This window comes from Bubalus bubalis, chromosome 10 (genome assembly GCF_019923935.1).
Source record: "Bubalus bubalis isolate 160015118507 breed Murrah chromosome 10, NDDB_SH_1, whole genome shotgun sequence".
NCBI classification, from domain to species: domain Eukaryota; kingdom Metazoa; phylum Chordata; class Mammalia; order Artiodactyla; family Bovidae; genus Bubalus; species Bubalus bubalis.
The window spans coordinates 78763997-78786036 of record NC_059166.1 but is presented as its reverse complement, the minus strand read 5'-3'; the positions used below and the strand labels follow the sequence as shown (position 1 = coordinate 78786036).

At 43.3% G+C, this 22040-nt stretch overlaps 1 protein-coding gene across 6 annotated transcripts in view; it reads right to left on the bottom strand.

The window, feature by feature from the left end:
- Positions 1-22040, bottom strand: part of NCOA7 (nuclear receptor coactivator 7) — a 159023-nt gene that overhangs the window by 10518 nt on the left and 126465 nt on the right. For 5 of the 6 annotated variants that reach the window (XM_006042573.4, XM_006042574.4, XM_006042572.4 and 2 more), the window contains one exon: positions 7101-7248. In XM_006042573.4, coding sequence (XP_006042635.4) covers positions 7101-7248 — 148 coding nt within the window. Of the gene's footprint in view, positions 1-953; positions 3583-7100; positions 7249-22040 lie in introns of those variants that run through there. The other variant, XM_006042576.4, reaches the window with a different exon arrangement.

The window sequence follows — 22040 nt, the reverse complement described above, 5'->3', positions numbered from 1 at the left end:
ATTCAACCCTTGAAATGCCCTGAATGATTCTCCAGTAGCCTGCATCTAAATTTGAATTATTAAGGGGGTAATTAGAGATCATACTATGAGTAAGTCTTCTATAAATAGGGAAATTGGGAAGATTAAGGATAGCTTTTTAATCAAGACTCCTAACGTTTCCTCTCAAGGCCAGGCACATAGCAACCAACAAGCAATTATAGTAACAGTGAATGATAAACATCTATGGAAAATAACAAAACAAAGGGGCATCAAGCTTTAGTCTAGATTATGTTACGATTCTTTATGGACAGTTCAGAAGCCATCAAAGTAGTATTTCCTTCAAAGCTGAGAACAGAGGCACGATGTTGGCACACACCATTTATTTCATCCTAAATACACTTGTCAAGTTCGAATCTTTTCGCTTCTCTGAAAATCTGGATAAGTCACCAAAGTATTTTGAAATTGAAGGGTATAGAGAGAAGGTAACTAATATACTAAAATACCTGAGTACAATGGAATGATTTTTGCATTATAGAGAAAAAGCACTTACGTTACCTTACTGAAAATTTGCCAGATAATGACTACTCAGTTTCCAGAATGCTGTCACCTGAGCCTGATTTATTGGCCCTTAAATTTTTATCATTTTCTAAGGGGCATTTACTTAAAGAACACACTGTCAAAGAATCACAAATTCAGCATTTTAAATGTGTTAGGTAAAGCACATGTTTGGGGGGACCTCTGCATTTAGCACAAGTACAAAATGGGGCTGCAGAATGAAAAAATAAAGTGTGGAATTTTGACTCCAAAGGAAAAGGGCAAACCACACTGGTGTCTCTCTCCAAAGTGAATAAAAGATCTGCTCTGGCTGAGAAAGCAGCCTGATCCTTTCTAATTAGAAAGCATTTCAAAACATCTGAGTGGCAGAGCGCAGAGGGTCCGAGGCCACCTGATAAGCTATCAGGACGCCAACATACCTTCACAAAAGGCTCTTGGTCCGGTCTGGCACAATAGAAAATCTGAATGTCTGGAGGCAGTCTTCGGACTCGCATGGTGAAGGGGTGGGAACCGCCTGCTTGCTCTCTGAGGAGGAACAGGTTTTTTGCCTGTCTGCCTCCACAGCACTGTTACAGCCACGGGGAGCTACAACTCCTTATGCAGTATCTAGTTTCCTGCATGACTGAGTTTCTGTTTCCCTTAGGAGAGCGTTCAATATTTCTACAGGAACACACCCAAATTAGGATTTCGAGCAAACACACACTTCCTGTTAGGCATAGCTGTGAGGCTGTAAAATGACACTTTCACCTTTGAAATGGTGGTGGTTTCCTAACAGCACAACAAAACCTCATTGTTGTGCGATTTTTTCCCCCCTTCTTCTTCATCTTGTACTTTTCTTCCCAACTGTCCTCTGGCTGCCTGAGCTAGCTTTTTCTAGCCCTGCCTTCTCAGATTTTTTTTTTTTCCTGCACCTCTCTGAAGGGAAATCTCCATTTTAAAACTTTGAGTGCACGCGCTGACATCAGTTTGAATCTCAAAGGAAAGATGAAAAGGAGGCTTTACTGGAGGTAGGTTCATTACATTGAGAACAATGGCGTTTCACTTCAAGACCCTGTCGTGTTTGTTGGGTATGAGAGACGTCAAAAAAGGAAGAACATCTGGTTTATATGAAGCTGAGAAAAATGTTACTTTAGATTCAGTTTTTCAAAAGAGTTGGCAAAGTAAAATTTACCTTTTAACCTTTCAAAATATTAATCTTAATGACAAATAAGCATGATGAGTCTTCCTCTACTGCCCAGATGAGATTTCTAGGGCTTGGAGAAAAATGCAGATCGCTATTGGATCAATTTTCAAGGATCTTTCTGTGAGTTTTCCAGGTCAAAAATGGCCTTTTGGTACCCCTGGGGGATTGAGCGCCACTGCATAGATCATCCCAGGGGGCATGAGGCTGTGGAGGATATTTGGTGACCAGTCTCAGGTTGGCCAGAACGTATTCTCAGTGCAAGAGTCTGGACCCAATCTAGCGCAGAAGCACTTGGACTCTGTGCCAGTGAGTTGTCATGCCCTTCAGTGCCTGGCGCTTCGCGACAGCTAACGTTTGCTGAGTGCTTTCTATTTGACCCCAAGTGCCAGCTGCTTTGCAAGGCGTGACACAAGCAATTACAATATATCATTTGTCTGTTTTTCAAATTAGCAGAAGTTTTGAGAAAGGAATAACAGTTAATGAGGCTTTCTGTTAGCAGAAGCACAGTGAGAAGGGTACTCCTCACATGTCTGGCAAACTGTCATTGTATACAAAATTAGGAGACTTAAAAAAGTAATGCCCTTATGCTAAGTAATTTCACTTTCAGGAAATTAGGAAAAGAGTCAGAGTTACACATCATCTCATCCTTGTGAAAAACTTGAATGAACACGATTTCTACAAGTGGCGGAATTGTGAAATTTTGATTGAGGTTTAAAATATGTAACCATTAAAACGAGGCTTCAAAATCCTTAAATATGATACAATTCTCACAAGATGTCAGGTAAGAAAAGCCAGATACCAAACTATACATAAAAATGATCTCATTTTGCAAAAATAAAGAGACTCACTCTCCCTACCCTTAACCCCTAGAAAACACTCTATGATAGAAAGAGTTTAAAAAATGTACAAAAGTGTTGTGTGGTTAGATATTATTTTAAATATGTTCTGCATTGTACTTTTTTATAGCTTTCAAATTTAATATAATAAGCAGGTATTTTATAAAATTAGGAAATAATGCTTATTTAAAGAGCTTGTTATGGAGGGTGGACTAGTGGTTGGGGTGGCTGGAGGTGCCCTTGAAAGGGTGCAGACAGCTGACTAGGGCGGTGGGCCCCACCCCCCATAAGATCAGAATCCACAAATTCTAACTAGAGATGACTGAGGATGAAAGAGAAGAATCTGGGATGATATTTAGTTTTCTGACTTGGGGCACCACTAATTAAGATGGGAAGGCATGAGGACAAGCACATTTGGGGGAAGATGACGGGACTTTATGGACATGCTGAGGATCAGACACCTGTTAGGGGAGTGAAGGTTCCTCTTCCCCACCCACAGAGGAGAAGCAATGGGATGCCTGGGGCCCGGCTTTAAGGTAATGCTAGTAAGCCAAGTCTGCTCCTGCATGGGAAGGAGCCTAGACAGCATTCTTCTCCTCATCTTACTTTTGGACTTTCTTGTCCACGTGGCAAGAAACCGGGATAACAGTCCAGTCACCTCTGTCTCCAGGTATCTCTTCTTTCCATGTGCCCCAAGTGTTAACAAGAGCACTAGGGTCTTGGAAGAGCCCACCCCATTTCTTCCTCTTCCTCCGTCCCTTCTTCTTTTCTTCCTCTTCCACCACAGGTCTAGAGGCACACCTTCTAGAGGGATGTGCTCTCTCTTTTATCCTGCTCAGTGGCTCAGTCTGAGAGGCTCACTCAAGCCCACTCGACTCTAGCCTGGGAAGCAGACTTTTCTCTCTCCACATGCCTCCTTAGTGCCTTTTCCTCTGTGTGCTGGTGGGCATGGCCACTTCTGCCACTGGAGTTGTCAGGAGCTGAGATTCAAGGTTGGGATTAGTGGAAAGAGAATAGGCCTAAACGAGGGCTGTTTCAGTTCAAGATATCCAGACCTAGTCAGGAAAGGACTGAATTCCCAAAGCAATTGAAACCCTTTCTCTAGGCCTCTATACTGGGGCAAAAGACCATAGCCTCTACAAGAAAATACACCTTTCCTAGCTCTGCTTCCTCTGTGCACATACCTCACGGGGGCCTCTTGGGCACAGATGGTTAGGTGAGGAGGACAGGAATTGATATTCCCTGATACCTTAGCCAGAATGCCCATGTCACACCATCTCTGCCTCGTGGAGACCCAGGGGTGCCTGTGGGGCATCTATGTGCTTGAGAGCAGCAGCTTGGAAAGAAGGAAGCATGTGAAGCAGACATGTGGGAATCCGCAGCATAAATCTCAAAAGCTGATGAGCTCATCCAAGGAAGATGTAATAGATGAGAAGAAAGAAGAGTCAGAGATAAACCCTTGGGGAACACCATGAGAAAAGGAACAAGCAAAGTATATTTGGGGGACTTCCCTGGTGGCCTAGTGGTTAAGAATCTGCCTTCCAATGCAGGAGACATGGGTTTGATCTCTGGTTGGAGAGCTAGGACCCCACTTACCCCAGGGCAACTAAGCCCATGAGCCACAACTACTAAGCTCAAAACTACTGAGCTCGTGTGCCACAGCTAAGACCTGATGCAGCTAAATATAAATAAATATTTTTTTAAAAAGTGTACTCAGAAAGACTGGCCAGAGATAGAAATAAAACAAAGCAAAACAGAAATGATAAGAAAAGCCAAGGAAAGTAGAGTCTAATAGGCTTGTGCTGTGCTGTGCTAAAGTTGCTTCAGTCGTGTCTGACTCTTTGTGACCACATGAATTGTAGCCCGCCAAGCTCCTCTATCCCTGGGATTCTCCTGGCAAGAATACTGGGGTGGGTTGCCATGCCCTCCTCCAGGGCATCTTCCCCACCAAGGAATCGAACTTGAGTCTCTTACATCTCCTGCACTGGCAGGCGGGTTCTTTACCACTAGTGCCACCTGGGAAGCCCTATTTTTAATCAATGGTTTCAAACAAGAATGAACAATGTGAAGGCAAACATGCACACAAGCCAAGTGCGGGGCCACAGACGACAGAGCTAGGAGCAGTGGGCTGAGGGAGCACAGGAGGAGCAATCGACTGAAAGCCTCGCAGCACTGACCAGTGAGCTGGACCTCTGAAGGAAGACAGGAGCCTGCCGCAGCAAGCTGTGTGTGCGTGCACATGAGGGCTGGGAGTGAGTAAATGAGAAAGGGACGAGTGAGGCACACACATGGAAGGACCAGGCATGTCAGAGGAGTTAGACCCAAGGGGCCGGCCTCATCACCCTTCACCGTCCCCGTCTCACAGAGCGCCAGTCTTGGAAGATCTGACAGCCACTTGATGAACCTACATCCAGGTAGGGAGTGTTGCTGGAGAACACTCACCGCCCGCCACCCCCCACTGCAGCCTGATGCCAGACCCCACCTGGGCCTTCAGTAGCAGGCAGCCATCCTCCTGCAGCTCATCAGTTGGCATTATTCCTAGTTTCTATAGCTCCTACTCAGACCTTCTCCATATTTCTCCAAGTCCTCCCTTCTTCATGTCTAGGAGATGCCCCCTTCTGCGGTTACCAAGAAATCATCAAATGAGCAATACCACAACTTATACAATACCTCCACTGAATCTGCATTCTATTCACACACATCCTATTCTTTTCTGCTGCCTGAACACCTAAGACCAATCCTATCCCCACCCCTACATTCCCTGCCAGTTCTCAGGGATCTAGTCCCTGGCTTATGCCCTCTCTTATTTTATCTGCTGAACCGTCTACTCCACTGTTCCTGCTGACCTCTTCCGAAAGGTTAAAGTCTCTCTCATGAGAAGGAAAACCTCCCACCCTCACATTCTCTCCAAGCTTGCCATCTCATTTTTATTCTCCAAAACCAAATTTGAGCCCACATCCACTAGCTCCATTCACTCACCCTGGATACATTCACTGAATGTTAGAAGCTACATTTTGAAGCTGCCACTTTAATGAATCTGCTATTTTGCTGAAGTCACCGACTACTACCTTTGGTTTTAGATCCAAAACACAAACCTTAGTTCTTTCCTGTTGACTGATTCCTGTGATCAGAACACAGAGCATTTTTTACTAAACCTAATCTTCTTGCTATGCTCCTTATCACAATGAAGGGCTGATACCTCGATCCTTCCACTTTCCATTCTAAAAACCTAAAAAGCTAAAGAGATCAATCTCGACATCTTTCTTACTTTCCACATGTAATTAATTGCTCACAAAATCCTCTTTCTCCTCCTATCTTTCAAAAGCGCTCAGTTTCCTCTGTCGTCACTGTCATTCTTTCAGCAACTGCTCGCTCTCAACAGTGACTACTGCAAGAGCTTCCTAGCGTGTCTTCAAGTGTTGTCCAATTCCAATCAACTGAACATCTGCCGGCAAGAGCAGGCTCTCCAAAATGCATGTCTGTATTTACTTCTCCAGGCTCAAAACAGCTCAGTGCCTTTCTACTGCCCTTAGGAAAATGACCAAACTCTTAACAAGCAGTTCATAGGTCCTCTGTGATCTGCCATTTCATTATCTCCAGCTTCATTTCTTGCCACTCCCTCAGCTTTGCACTCTGTGAACCAGCCACACTGAACTCTCTATTAGTTCATCAAAAGCCCCACACTCTCTATTTCTCCCTTGGGTCATTCCTCTGCACAGCAGACTTTTCTCTCTGGCCAGAACATGCTCTGTGTCCCACTTCCACCCCAGCTGCCTGTCCCCCCACTTCTGATCTCAGCTCAGATTATTTCTCCTGGGTCACTTCCTTTGATCCCCTAGCTCCATTCAGGTGCCTGGGTACATGCTTCCATAGCCTGTGGCATCTCGCCTATAATGGCAATTACTTCACTATATTGTAATGATTCTTTACCAACTGAGCTATCAGGGCTTCCCTCATAGCTCAGTTGGTAAAGAATCCACCTGCAATGCAGGAGACCCTGGTTTGATTCCTGGGTCGAGAAGATCCGCTGGAGAAGGGATAGGCTACCCACTTCAGTATTCTGGCCCAGAGAATTCCATGGACTATACAGTCCATGGGGTTGCAAAGAGTCGGACACGACTAAGCAACTTTCACTTCACTTCACTATTGTAATGATGTATCCATACTCCTTGATGGTAAATTCTACTTAGCCCATCCATTGTGCTCCTAACATGAGAAGGGCTTGCTAAGTGCTCAAAAAATAAATTATGAATGGTTTTTCAGGCCAAATTAAGAAGATTGACTTTCATCATGTACGTAATGGGGACCCTGCATCAGTTTCAAAAAAAGGAAGTGAAATGACTGGCTGGTAGGTGTGGTGATAGTGTCTTTCTGATACACAAAACTAGTTTCAAACAGAGGAATAAGGTTTTTCCTCATAGGATTTCAAAGGTGCACAGGAAATCTTAACTTCTTGCCAGCCAAAAAGTGCTTGGATTTTGGACACAAGAACATTTTGTTCGTGCTTTGTACTTTGAGGACGACAGTCTGACCCTCTTGAGTCTCACCTCCCAGCTCTTGGTGCTTGGGTCACTGAAGAAGTTGTCGATCATATTCAGTTCTTCTTTCTCCACCACCACAAAGCCTTGCTCTTTGGCATCTTTCCCATAGACGTCAGGCGACCATTGGACAAAGAACGTATACAAGTGATCCACCCTGAAAAACACGTTTGCCATAGGGGTTAACACCAAATCTACTTTCCTGGCAGGCACTAGTAGGAACTTGGGCACGTACAACTATCTTTTTCCTGCTTAGCAAGTCCATGTTGCTACTTGGGAAATCTCCCATGTTGAAGACAATCTCTACTTGTGCATTCCAAATTTGGAAAATAAGTCAATAAATGCAAGCAAAAGTCCACAGACATTGAGAAAAATGTCTTTCAATCTGAGGAAAAGATCAAAAATGACACTTAAAGGTACAAAACACAGTGAAATATTTACACCAAAATTTTTTTTTCTTCATTGGATCCTCATTTATTGGATTTTTCTATTCACAGGGGAAAAATTGACCTGAAACTTTAGATGGGAACAAAGCAATATTCCAATGGCTCTTTATGTAGACTGAAACATTATTATATCATAATTTTAATAAAATATCTTTAATAACTAGAAAATATCAGGGAAAATACTAGCTATCATTTTAACATTAGAAACAGATTTAAATTAACCAATACTAGGAATGCAGTCTTGCCTTCAATATCTCTGTTCTCTTATACATATTTAACATCTGAAGCATCTCTCCAGACTTAATCAGCAGAGAGGTGGCTAGTTCCCAAGAAAAGACCGGGAGCTCTCAGTCTTAGCACCCAAAATATCCCCCACCCCTCACCCATGTGAAAGAGTCAAAAGCTCTCTGACCTGCAACCATCATAGTGGAGGTGTAAAAAATAGATAGGATCAAATGATTCTTAAAGTCTTTAACAATTACAAAATGATAATTTCAATTTGAGTCTCCTGTTTGGCACAGGGCTAACTCATTGCTAAGTTTAGAAAAGTTCTAACTGTAAAAATATTATAACACTCTTGCTGTAGACTGAATATTTGTGTTCCCCTAAAATTCATGTTGATATCTAATCCCCAAAGTGATGGTATTTGGATGTAGGACCTTTCAGAGGTGCTTAGGTTATGAGGCAGAGAAGGCAATGGCAACCCACTCCAGTACTCTTGCCTGGAAAATCCCATGGATGGAGGAGCCTGGTAGGCTGCAGTCCATGGGGTCTCACAGAGTCGGACACGACTGAAGCGACTTAGCAGCAGCAGCAGTAGGTTATGAGGCAGAGCCCTCATGACCGGGATTAAAAGACCCCACAGTGCTGGCCAGCCCCCTGTGCCACGTGAGAACGCAGTGCAAAGACAGCCATCTGTGGAACCAGAGCAAGCCCTCACCAGACACTGAATCTGCCAGCACTTTGATCATGGACTTCCGAGACTCTGGAACTGCCACGAATAGACCTCTTCTTTAAAAGCCACCCAGTCTATCATATTCTGTTATAGCAACAAACTGAAGGGTTCCCTGATGGCTCAGTGGTAAGAATGCCCCGGCCACTGCAAGAGACTCAGGTTTGATCCCTGGGTCAGGAAAATCCCCTAGAGAAGAAAATTGCAACTCGCTCCAATATTCTTGCCTGGAGAATCTCATGGATAGAGGAGCTTAGTGAGCTACAGTCACACACAAAAGAATCAGACACAACTGAGCAACTAAACAACAACTGAGAAATATTAATAGGATTAAAACACACAACAAAAATGTCACCATAATTCTAACATTCCAGTGGATCCAACTGCCTTTAGGTTTCTATAGTCCTAACCTGTTCTTGATCATATGTACAAGGTTTTCTTTCCATTGTTATCAGGGCTAAGACATAATTGTTATATGTAACATTAAATAGTGCATATTTGCCATTGCTGCTAATCTTTGTACTGACTTGTAATGGCTGCATTTCTCAGAAGTAATAAACCATAATTACCCAAATCCCTATGTCCTTGGGATATTTAGCTTGTTTCCAATTCTTTTTCCTTGATTATACAAATAACATTGCAACGAATATCCTCATGATCCATGCCTTTTGTCATCTTTTGAATTATCTCCTCAAGATTAGTTCCCAGAAGAGGGATTATTAGGCCAAAGGGCATGGTTTTATAGCTTGTGATCCATCTTAACAAACTGCTCTTGAAAGCCTGACTACTCTGACAGGAGCATTGCAGTTTGCATCTAAGGTAACAATCTTGCTTATCCTTTTTTTTCTAAATGTATTTAATATATATTTTAAGTTTTACCCCACTGATTCTGTATTTCTTTGAGTGGTAGTGGGTTGAACATTTTTCAAATGTTTGCTGCCTTCTATGAATTGGCTCTGTGACTGTGGAGTCATTGTTTTTCTTTTCAATATATGGGAGCCTTTATATAATGTAAACATTAACCACTACCAATTGTTTTTCTAAGCTGTTTTTTCCCTTTTATAATAATTATGTCTTTTCTTTCATAATATAAAATTCTAATTTTCATATATTTTAAAGGTATAGTTCCTTTGAGAATTCTACTCCTTCAAAACAAGGGAAGTTGGCACCCAAGACAAGGTGTATATCCATGTGCTATGATATGCTAACCGTTTCTATTTTTTTCTAAAAAAAAAAAAAAAAGAAAGAAATACAGATATATGTTATAACTGTACATGGCTGTCATAGTTAATTTTATATGTCAACTTGGCTAGGCCATGGCCAGTCTTTGGTCAAACACGAGTCTAGATGTTGCTGTGAAGATATTTCTTTTTAAAGATGTGATTAACAAGTAAGCAGCCTTTCAATAAAGCAGATTACTTTCCATAATGTAGGTAGGCCTCATCCAATCAGTCAAAGGCCTTAAGAGAAAAAGACTAAAGTCCCCAGAGAGAGAAGGAATTGTCTCTAGATGCCCTTCAGGTTTGTGACTACAATATCAACCCCTCCCTGTTCCTCTAGCCTGCCAGCCTACCTTGCACATTTTGAACTTGGCAGCCCCCATAGCCATGTAAGCCAATTCTTTAAAGGAAATCTTTCTCTGTATATGTGTGTATTTGACATTTATATACATAAAATATACATTTATATACATAAATATACAGACATTTATATACACCTACACACACACACACATCCTCTCAGTTCTGTTTCTCCTGAGATCCTTGACTAAGACAGTGGACAGCTCTGAAAAGCCATGTAAGAAACTGAGGTTAATGGTTATCTCTGGGGAATGGAATGAGGTAGAAGAAAGATACATTATATATATCTTTCCTTAATTTTTTGGACTTGATAGTACATTTTTATAATTTTAAAATTAAAATTACATTTAAAAAAAGCAAATAATGAGAACTTTCCATCTTACTCATATCCCTGTCCATCACCTTCTGGGTCCACCTTTCCCTGCTTTAGGTGACCACTTTATTATCTCCTTGTGTGTTGTTGTGGTGGTGTTTGTATGTTGTTCATCGTTGTTCAGTCGCTAAGTCGTGTCTGATTCTTTGCGACCCCATGGACTGCAGCACACCAGACCTTCCTGTCCTTCACTATCTCCTAGAATTTGCTCAAACTCATGTCCATCGAGCTGGTGATGCCATCTAACCATCTCATCCTCTGTCACCCTCTTCTTTTTCTGCCTTCAATCTTTCCCAGCATCAGGATCTTTTCCAGTGAGTCAGTTCTTCACATCAGGTGGCCACAGAATTGGAGCTTCAGCATCAATCCTTCCAACGACTATTCAGGGTTAATTTCCTTTAGGACTGACTGGTTTGATATTTATAACTATTTTTATAGCTAGAAATAAACATGAATATCAATTCTTTTCCTCTTTTGTTTCTATGAAAAACAGTACTATTCTCTAGCTTTTTTTGCTTAACAGTAGAGCCTGGATATCCTTGCACAGCAGTAGAGATGGCTTCCTCATTGTTTCCTTTATAATCACACAGTACTTTACTGTGTGGATTTACCCTAGTTTATGTAACCGCCCTCTAACCTGGTCACCTGGCTTGTTTTCGAGACAGTGCTGTCATAAACTATGCTAACTTGGTTAGCATATGTAACTATGTAACTATGCTTACTCATAACTATGAGTAACTTGGAACGTCATTTTTGCAAGTGTTACAGATAGAGCCATAGGATGTATTCTCAGAAGTGAGACTGTGTTATCGAAGGAGCAATTCACTTATGGCATCGTTTTTTGCCCTCCCACCAGCCATATGTTTGCTCTTTTGAATCTCCAAACTATTTTTATCACATAATATGACACTTCCTATTAAAAGTTAACTTAGAAACAGTACAATAAATCATGACCCTGGAAAGGTTGATAAGTATACAATTCTAACTCTTTCTGAGTTTTCTAACACTTAAAATTTAGTCCATCTTAAGTGTATTTTAGAAAAAGAGTTGAGAAGCAAATGTGCTTCACTCTAACTTTTGTAAAAGGACACATTCATTACATGCTTACCCACCTCAGATAAAATGGCTTCCTAAATATACGTGGGTTAGCTTATTTGTGAGAAAGAAGAAAGCAGTTCCTGATACATGGGAGCTAGTCTGCTCCTATCAGCCAGGTCCCAGTGGTAGAGGAGCTGGCCTAGCACTCCCAGCTCAGCTTTGGTAATCTCCCATTGAACATAAACAATTCCACAGGACATTAACATCAGGCAAAGACACTCTATGACCACGATGAATCATGACAGAGATGAGACTGCTGAGGTCTTATATCTGAACACAAACAGTGTCCAACCACAAAAATGACCAAACATCCCTCTAATCTGGCTAATATAAATGATTGTGCTACTTCACCAATTATGGCATTAGCCTCTCTAGCTTTCCCTCCCTCAATATGGGATTTCCGCTTCTAATCCAGTGTAACGTCCGACTTAAAGTTCTCCTTCGAATCACCTAACATACATCCTGTGACCCCTTTCTAGCACCCTTTAACTAGAAAGGGCCCTAAAATGGCCCTAAGTCCCATGCATTCTACTTCAATACAATAAGTCAAGCCAGCTCATTCAACTTCAGGGGTGTTCCTGGTGGTCCCTGGCTGCAGGGCATGGCTTCCTTAAACAATACTCCCTGTGCACCCACTATGAGCCAGTGACCCAGCCCTGGAGGAGCTATCTTCTGGAATATTAGGGTTGGAGGATATAAGGTATCATTTAATCCAGCTGAATGGATTAAATGGAATGGGAATGAGGGCCTTGAAGTCTACTATCAGCATCACAGCCAGGACCAGATCTCCTGAGGTGACAATCAGGGTTCTTTGAATCACATGGCAAAGTTTTCCCCATATGTACCCTACATTGATTTCTGCATTGGTTCCCAGTTAACGTCCTGGTTATGACACAAGACACATTTTCTTCATCACCTTTTGAACTAACTATCCATGAAGGACTGCTCCTTTATTTATCCTCTAACAGGTTACTCTCAAAGGAGAAGGCATTGTACAAGTATAAACACTGAAGAAGCCTCCTAAGAAATGCTAGAGGCTCATGCTGGCATATGTCCCTGTGTAAGACTGCAAGGGAATGAGGGATGAGGCAGAGATTCAAAGTGAAGATTTTATTTTTATTATAAGAAGATTTAATATAATTTTATTTCTCTTACAAGAAAATTTATAATTTTATAAATTATAAATTTTCTTATAAGAAAATATAAATTGTGACAAGTGCAGGTCAGTGAAGATTTTAAGGTGAGTTCCTATCTCAGCAATTGCCAGTCACTTCCCTTTTTGGTGACCAAGACAATAAATTGCTTGGGAAACCATTTGAGCAATTCTTTTTATTATACAGATTCAAGGTGAGTAGGACATATTATTTTAGAGGAGGGTAGAGTTGAACAGTCCCTGTTTGATGACCACAGCTTATTCCTATAACCCACTGGGCAGGTGGGTGGGACGGAAGATCCATATGAGGGCCAAATGATTTCCTAAGAAGGAGGAATCTCATGCCCAATACTTTCTTTTTCAAAGTTCAACATTATCAGAGCATCTCTGTTGAATTAAGCTGGTCCTAATAGAGGTAAGCTCTCAGAAAAGGATAATATCCCCTCTCCTACCCCTTGCTGCTGGAAGAGAAACTCTTCAAGGGGGTGGGGGGAACAGTCTGATCTAGACTGATGACCTGGGATCCATATGCACGCCATGGTTATTTCAGGAGCAGATTAATTTGGGCATGTTGTGTTGCTGATGGAAAAACTTAGGTCAACCCACTTGCCACAGTGGGCATAAGATGGAAAGAAATGGCTACACATGTCATACATATGTGTGTGTGTGAGTTCTCTTTGTTGTTGTTTACTCAGTCACCACTGAGTGAAACCCCATGAACTGCAGCAAACCAGGCTTACCTCTCCTTTACTATAAGATCCCTAGGAGCTATAACAAGTGAAGGGCTGGGGAGGGAAAGGTGAGTTCTGGCACAAAGTATTCTTGCCACCATGCACTTTTCTCTCTAGAAGAACTATGTCAACCTGGGGCAAGAATCTGCGGTGACCAAGGAAGACAGGTTTATTCCATTCTCTTCTCTAGGGATGGCTGGATTTCCTGAGAGGTGAATCAAGCCTCTGGGATTGTTGGGTGACAGAGTGGCCTATTTTGTAGCCAAGTCAAGAGCAGCCAGGGCCAGCCCTTTAAACTGGACAACCCCTGGGCTTGCTGAACTTACCACAAAAGGAAGTATCTAGAACGGAGAGGACAGGCATTCTCAAAATACCACAGAAAAGAAGGTCAGTGTCAGAAAAATTTTACTGTTAAACAAAGAAGCAACCTTATGTTTTAAGCAATGCTGAGGAAATATATCAGCTACCTAAAAGGAAAAGATTGGATTCCCCGCCTTGAGGACCTCACATTACACAACAGCTCTAAGAGTCAAGTGTTATTAGGCCCAGTTTAAAGATCAGAAAACTGAGGCTCCAAAGACTGAATGATGTGCCTGAATACCCCATCACTGGAAATGTTCCAGCCAGTCTAAGCTGACTGCCTTCTCTTTCATGAATGCTGAGCCCCAAGGGGGATGGTGCACTTTTGCAACTGTCCAGTCAAGGGTCTCATAGAATGGGTCGACTACTTCCTTGGTTTGGGGTTTTATGAACGAAGCTTAAGTAGGTGTGAGATGCCCTGAGTGACCCTTAGGTCACATGGGGGCACACCCCCCATACCTCCTCCTCCACACTTCCACGCACTGCACACAGCACTCAGCTCCAGGCCTGGGGAACATCAGGGCAGCCTACTCTGCTCAGCCACACCGCTGGGAACGGTTCTCCGCTGGCTGCAACGGGTGTGCAACAGCCCTGGACAGCCTCCCGCCTCTCTCAGGTGGCAGGCTCTCTGCCTGCAGCCAACAGTCTCCCCAGCCTTGAGAAGCCCCAGGGGATACAGGAAACCTCCAAAATAGGTTGTACAACAGGCAACCTGCTGGGAAGTGCTTGAGTCTCTTCTCTCAGATGCCCAGGACCCTGGCACACCCCAGCGTCCCTCAACCATAGCCTCCCACATGTAAAACCTCCTCATTGTCTCACGAGGAGAGGTTTTCACACTATGCCTCTGAGGGGAAGCAGGGGTGAACAGTTAAAAAGGCCCATTCTACAAGAGAAAATTAAATCTCATTTGGAGCCAGTTTGATTGCTTCATTCTTTGGTCCTTGGAGACCAAAGAGAAGAGGATGTGACTTCATCTTTTTTCTCCTTCTAGATTAGAGTGACCCTGAGTTTATTTAAGTTTCTATAACCTAATTCCTGGAACAGTTCTTTTTGGCCAGCTTAACTGGATTTTCCTGGTGGTTAGTTCCCAGAACCGAATCCTGCCCTCTGGAAACAGGCCTGAAGTTCTGAAAACCCCCTCCTTGTCCCTCTGCCCTCCCCTCGCCCATGTGTTCCTCACGACCACGACCCCGTCAGTTCTGCTCTCACCTTGACCCTCACCCCTCGCCTTTCCCCAGCATCAGCCCCTCGGGAATTCACACACTTCCAGGCCAGTCTTTGCACCTCACCCCAACCAGGGCCTCCTAAGGGCACACAGCTTTCATCCTCCTGTTGCACCTGCCCTTCCAAATGCCTATTCACAGAAACAATCATCTTTCTAACTCCTCTAGTGAGACGATGGATGTTGCTGAATTTGCTTATTGGAGCTTAATGGGTCCACTACAAGTCAAGGGCACCCAACATGTGCCAGAGGAAACCCGCCCTTGTGGGGCTCTCTACTCCCCTCCAGCGCCTCTCCACTGTGGCTCCTCCAGTCAGCAGCTATTCCAGATTCAGCCCTCAGTCCATATTCGGTCTCTCTTCTACCCACCCTGCCTCTCAGAACAGAGGACTCTCTGTTGTACCATTCTAATAAGGTGCTCCCCTCTGGCCCCTCTTAGTAAGCTTTCTCTTCAGAAGAAGTAACTGCTCTCCTGTTTTAACCCTCCTTTCAGAAATTCAGACAGTCCCACCGCTGAGCGGTCTCCCTCCATTATTCCCATCTCACTTCTCCACTGTTTTATCTCCTTCATCTTAATCCACAAATTTACTTGCACTTCCCCATTCTTAAAAATACATATATAAGCCTCTGGGACCTCCCTGGTGGTCCAGTGGTTAAGGCTCCGAGCTCCCAATGCAAAGGGTATGAGTTCGATCCCTAGTCAGGGAACTCGGATCCCACATGCGTTGCTTTGTGGTCAAAAAACCCCAAACAAACAAACAAAAAAATAAGCCTCGAGATTTTGTTTCTAAGGCTTCCTTCCCATACCTCATCTTCCCTTCAGGTTGTATTGTTAACATTTGGGTTAAACATTTTTTTCGCAACTCCTTTTTATTCCTGATTCTATTAACCTTCTAGTATATGCCCTTTGTCCCAGGTGGTGCTAGTGGTAAAGAACCTGCCTGCCAATGAAGGAGACATAAGAGACAAGGGTTCGATTCCTAGGTCAGAAAGATCCCCTGGAGGGGGGCATGGCAACCCACTCCAGTATTCTTGCCTGGAGAATCCCATGGACAGAGGAGCCTGGCGGGCTACAGTCCATAGGGTGGCAAGGAGTCAGACACGACTAAAACGACTTAGCACAGCACAGAAGAAACCTGCCTCAGAAACTGTGTGGATGGAGGCAGGGTTTTTACATCCTGTTCCCTCCCTCACTACTTTAGTGAAGCTGACTTCCTCAAACTTGACCTGCTGTGAAGAAACTCAACAGTATCTCATGCATCATTTGTCTTGACCACTGACAGCCCGCTGATGGCTTTTATTTTATTTTTGAAGCGCAGTGACTCACCCTGTGGTCTCCATGAGTCACCAAGCTTCGGCCTCAGTTACCTCAGAACACTATCTACGGCCTCTGGCCAAGCCAACACAATTCCTGCATTACCAGTAATTACCGCCCTGCTGGCTACCATGCGGTCATGAAGCAATAAGGGTGGTAACACCTGTGAGCAGGGAACTCACAGGACAGGTACTGGGTCCTGGAAAAACCTGGTATGTAAGGAAGCAGCAGGAAGAGAAGTCCTGGAACGAAGCCAGGAGGAAGAGGCAGAGAAGTAGAAGCGAGGTGATCAAGTACAAATCTGGTACTTGACCCAGCTGTGCACAATCCTTGCGCTCTCCCTGGAGGTTTTAGGGGAATTTCAAACTCCTTAGGGCTGCCGGAGAGCTTTGTTTTATGTCAGTCTCCCTAATGGGCTCTTTGCTGCAGCCACATGCTCTTGTATCTCTCTGCTCCAACATCCCACTCTGGCCTCCACGCTCAATCTGTTGAGCCTCTTTCTTTCTTGTTATTATTATTTTAAGAAGAGTGACAACAAAGGTAAGCCTGGTGGAGAATCGTTTCACGCTGGGGTCAGGGAAGGCCTCTGAGGGGTCCAGGTCCAGCTGAGTTTTGAAGGACCAGTCAGTTACAGGAGGAAGGGAAGAAGTATTCCACTGGAGGGGACATGCAAAAAGACCTGGCATCGTAAGGGCAGGGTGATGCTGGAAGGAGGTCACACTGGACATGGCAGAGGGAAGGAGAGATAATGCAATCACGTCCCTGTGGCTTCTTGACACAGATTCTGTAATCGGGACAGGCTACTGAGACACAGTGCCTGCCCAGGGTGATCCAGCCCCTGCCCTTGAGCGATCAGGTTGAGAGAAGCCAACAAAAATGCCTAACACAGTTCCAACAATACAATGGCAGAAGCCAGTGGGCATCAGGGCTGGGATGTCCACGTAGGATAAGAACTCATCAGGGAGGGGAAGAATTCCTGACAGGTGGGAAAAAAGATAGAGTTTTATCCTTTGTTAATGGACTGACAGGAGAGCGGAGGAGAAAAAGCCAGAGGAGCTGGGTCACTGGGTCACAGCAAATCCTGGGCACAAGATAATATGCTCTGACCTTATTCCGGGGCTACCGTTCTCCAAAGTGTATCAGGGGTAGCTCCAGTGACTTCAGAGGATGCCCAGAGGAACCTATTTCCATAGTTATGTATTTATTTCAAGTGTATTGGGAGTCAACACAATTAGCATATTATTAGCTCCTAAATTTCACAGATATTACTGCTCAGGAAAAGCCTAAGTTTAAAAAAAAAAAAAAAAGAGTTGATCTAAATCCTTTGAAGACAACTCTTAAGGAAATAGTAGTACAGATGGTTTGCAGATATGGGGGTATTTGGAAAGGAAGTGAATGACCAAAGTTTGAGAAGCATCACTAGGCAATACTCAGGGCTCCGGCAGGGAAGTGGCCCAGCCAGATCTGCAGTTTAGACAGAGTGCTGTGGAGCCAAGGAGGGAAGGTCAGGAAGAGATACGACTGACTAGAAACAAAGACTTTGTGGAGAAGGCGGCAATGGCAATCCAGCCAAGAGGCGATCAAAGCCAGAGTCCAGGCGAAGTGGTGGATGTAGTGGGAAGCTTACCATTCACACTCCTCCAGGCACAAGAATAGTTCCCACCCATCCAGCCACTGGTGATACCAAAACCCGGCACTCGAGATTTGTTCAGGTTTCCTGTCTAACTCCAAATTTGGGCTTAATCATATTTTGTCATCTGCAGTGATTTTGGATGCAGATGGTGACTGCAGCCATGAAATGAAAAGACGCTTACTCCTTGGGAGAAAAGTTATGACCAACCTAGACAGCGTATTAAAAAACAGAGACATTACTTTGCCAACAAAGGTCCATCTAGTCGAGGCTATGGTTTTTCCAGTAGTCATGTATGGATGTGAGCTTTGGACTCTAAAGAAAGCTGAGTGCCATAGAATTGATGCTTTTGAACTGTGGTGCTGGAGAAGACTCTAGAGTCCCTTGGACAGCTAGGAAATCCAGTCAGTCCATCCTAAAGGAAATCAGTCCTGAATATTCATTGGAAGGACTGATGCTGAGGCTGAAACTCTAATACTTTAGCCACCTGATGTGAAGAACTGACTCATTTGAAAAGACCCTGATGCTGGGAAGGATTGAAGGCAGGAGAAGGGGACGACAGAGGATGAGATGGTTGAATGGCATCACCAACTCAATGGACATGAGTTTGAGTAAACTTCGGGAGTTGGTAATGGACAGGGAGGCCTGGCGTGCTGCGGTCCATGGGGTCACAAAGAGTTGGACACGACCGAGCGACTGAACTGAACTGAGATTTCGTCATAAGCCTCAAGGCTCCTTTAGAGATTCACCCCAAAGACGACACCATATTCAAGTTACAAATCTGCATTTAGCAGATAGAGTTGTCATCTCTGAGAAAGAAATTCAAAGAAGGGGAATGATAAAGGTTCTTAGAAGGCAGCAGGCTTACCTTAGAGGCAACAAAGTACAGCCAACTATAGGAGAGGAAGCTGCAGAGCAGCAACAACTGACTTTCATTTAGAGGACAGACATGCGCAGTTATTTCTCATGATAACTTCAGTGGGTAGCCACTGTAATTAGCGTGCCTCATTAGTGCTGGAAGAAACAGACGCTTACACAGGTCAACCAACTTGCCCACAGCGGTATGTCAGGGGCAGACCTGGCATTAACCTCAGGTCAGTTCATGGTCTCAACCCACATGTTGCACTGTTTCCTTTATGTCAGTCTTGCTGTTCTGGTTTTGCTATTTCATAAAAGCCCACCACTGACCAAGCTGTAGGGTTGAGGGATACAAAACGTGAGGACAAATCAGAGATGATGCTTGGAGCAAAACATTATTCCAACTATTCATAGTTTAGGTGTAAAGGTTTTAGGTATGATTATCATTTATGCTATCAAACAAGACTACTAGTTATGGTGGGATTTTATTTACTGTTGCTTTTTTTTTTTTTAAACATAATTGTGAGGTAAAGGCCAAAAGCATCATTTCTAAGTTAAAGACCTGACCTCCCAAGTTAGTTCCACTTGTTATCAGCTGGAGGCTTTGGGAAAGTTCCTTAATCTCTCTGTACTTTCATTTTATTATTATTAATCTATTTATTTATTTGGCTGCACTGGGTCTTAGTGGCAGCACAACAGGATCTAGTTCCATGAGTAGGGATCGAACCTGGGCCCCCTGCATTGGGAGTGAGCAGTTTTTAGCCACCGGACCATCAGGGAAATCCCTCTCTGAGCTCTTAAAATGAAGGTAAGAAAACCTAGCTCCTCATTCCGGTGTATGGAGTGTTAAATGCATAAGTTCATTCTACTCTTAAACAGATCTTTTAGAAAGTCCCCTATACGTGATTCTCTAAAATCGTGCTACCACATAGACCAACAAACCTGACCAAAACGACCCAGTAGCAGTTAGGCACTCTCGTCTTATCAAAGGTCACTTGACTGGTATGAAAAGAAACTGGGGCAACACACAGCAAGATACAACCCGCAAACCATGCACTTAATTTAAAAACTCAGCTGCTGCTGCTGCTGCTACTGCTAAGTCACTTCAGTCGTGTCCGACTCTGCGCAACCCCATAGATGGCAGCCCATCAAGCTCCCCCATCCCTGGGATTCTGCAGGCAAGAACACTGGAGTGGGTTGCCATTTCCTTCTCCAATGCATGAAAGTGAAAAGTGAAAGGGAAGTCACTCAGTCGTGTCCAACTCTTCGCGACCCCATGGACTGCAGCCTACCAGGCTCCTCCATCCATGGGATTTTCCAGGCAAGAGTACTGGAGTGGGGTGCCATTGCCTTCTCCAAAAACTATGCAGGAACCATTAAACAATTTAATGGTTATTACATTAAAGATATACTTTAGAGTACATTAGGGTACAGAGAATAGGAAATAATACTACAAGAAAGGGAAGAAGGAAGAATGTTACTCAGAGAGTAAGGAGTACATAGGTAGTCCCACTGTTCAGCTGTATTCATGGTAAATTAAAGATAGTCTATACACTTCAGCCTAAAACCTTCCCAGGCTTTTCCACTCTGAATATAGCCACAGAAACCCAATAAGGCAAAGCACTCTTTTCCTGTTTGTTTGTTTTTAATATCTTGCTCTCTTCTTACACAAGCATTTCATTTAAATCATTAAAGAAATGTTTAACTTTTCCTGATTTAAATACAATCACAATTTTTTTTTTTTTTTTGCTATTTATTAATAGAATAGCTGTGTGAGCTCTACAGTAGACTGGTCATTAAAAAATAGAATGCTTTCATTTGTTTTTAAGGCAAAGCACTCTTTTTTTTTTTTTTTTTGCTGATTAACAAATATTTATTAAACCAGTTGCTAAGGCAAAGCACTCTTGACCACAGAAGTTATTACTAGAAAACTATCACTTAATTTTAAAACTCATCCTCAATGGCCTGACCTAAGGTCCTGATAGCTTAGGGTGAACAGTGTCAGATTCTTGATCTCCAAAGAAGATTTTGCTTTGGGACCAGGAACCAGGCTTGATCACTCAAGAGCTTTTGTGTAGCAGTTTAATAAAAGTATGAAAAAGAGAAAGCTTCTGACATAGACATCAGAAGGGGGACGGAGAGTGCCCCTCTGCTAGTCTTAGCCAGATGTTTTATGTCTGTTAGGAAGCTATTAATCAGATAAGAGAGACACCTCAAGGCTGAGGAGTTTCACTCGGCCCCTCTCCCATAATATGCATTTTTGAGATCTGATGGCATGAAGTGTGTCATCTCCCAGTCATAAAACAATTGATATGAATACTGGTCTGTTGAGCTATTATCAGCCCAAAGTTTGAGAAAAGGAAAAAAAGTTAGTCTTAGGTGGAACCATTTTGAAGAAAGGCAAATTCCAAAGCAAATACATAGTTTCATTAACATAGCTTAAGAAAAACATTTCCGTAAGAAAAACGCATTGGCTAGCTCAAAGTTTGAGAAAAGTTAAGTTCAGGGGGAACCAGGTGTTGTCATGGCAACACAGAATTTTAAGAGACACTTGCAGCCTATTTCCTCCATTTGGAGACCCCTGGCCTTCCTGCCTGTTACCCTCTCAGCCCTTATACGAAAGGGGTCATTTTACTTGCTGGTAAGGTCCCTTCTGGATTCAACATTCTACAACTTCAAATGAAATCAATGGTTAGTAATGCCCTGATGTAATGTCCGTTCTTAAAGGGTCTTTGTGTATCTACAAAAGAAAACTTTATTTACAAAGCACCAACTAAACAAGCTTCTTTGTTCTAGTTCACCAAAAATAATAGGAACGTCCTTTTGAGACTCATTCATCAAAACAAAATAGTTACAATACAGATCACTCACAAATAAGTAAAAACTGAAGGTTTATATTAATATCAATGCTGGAGGCCTTTAGTCGGCAGCCTGTCACTTGGACTCAGCAGTAGGGAAGTGCTTTTTGCACTGCTCACTACTTTATACTCCCCATAAACAGTGGCTAATGCTGCAAAATTGGGGGGATTTGCCACATATCATCCATAATTCAATTTCTTCTGAAAGAGATGAGAAAATTTAGCAACACCAGGCTCACATTCCCACATAGCAGCATTGGGTTGGAGGGACCAAGTTACTCAGCAGCTGATTCACAGAGCAGATAATTAACATGGGCCCCTGAGCGTCCCTCCCCCATCCCTCCATCTGGCCCCTGAAAATATGTAGGTGCAG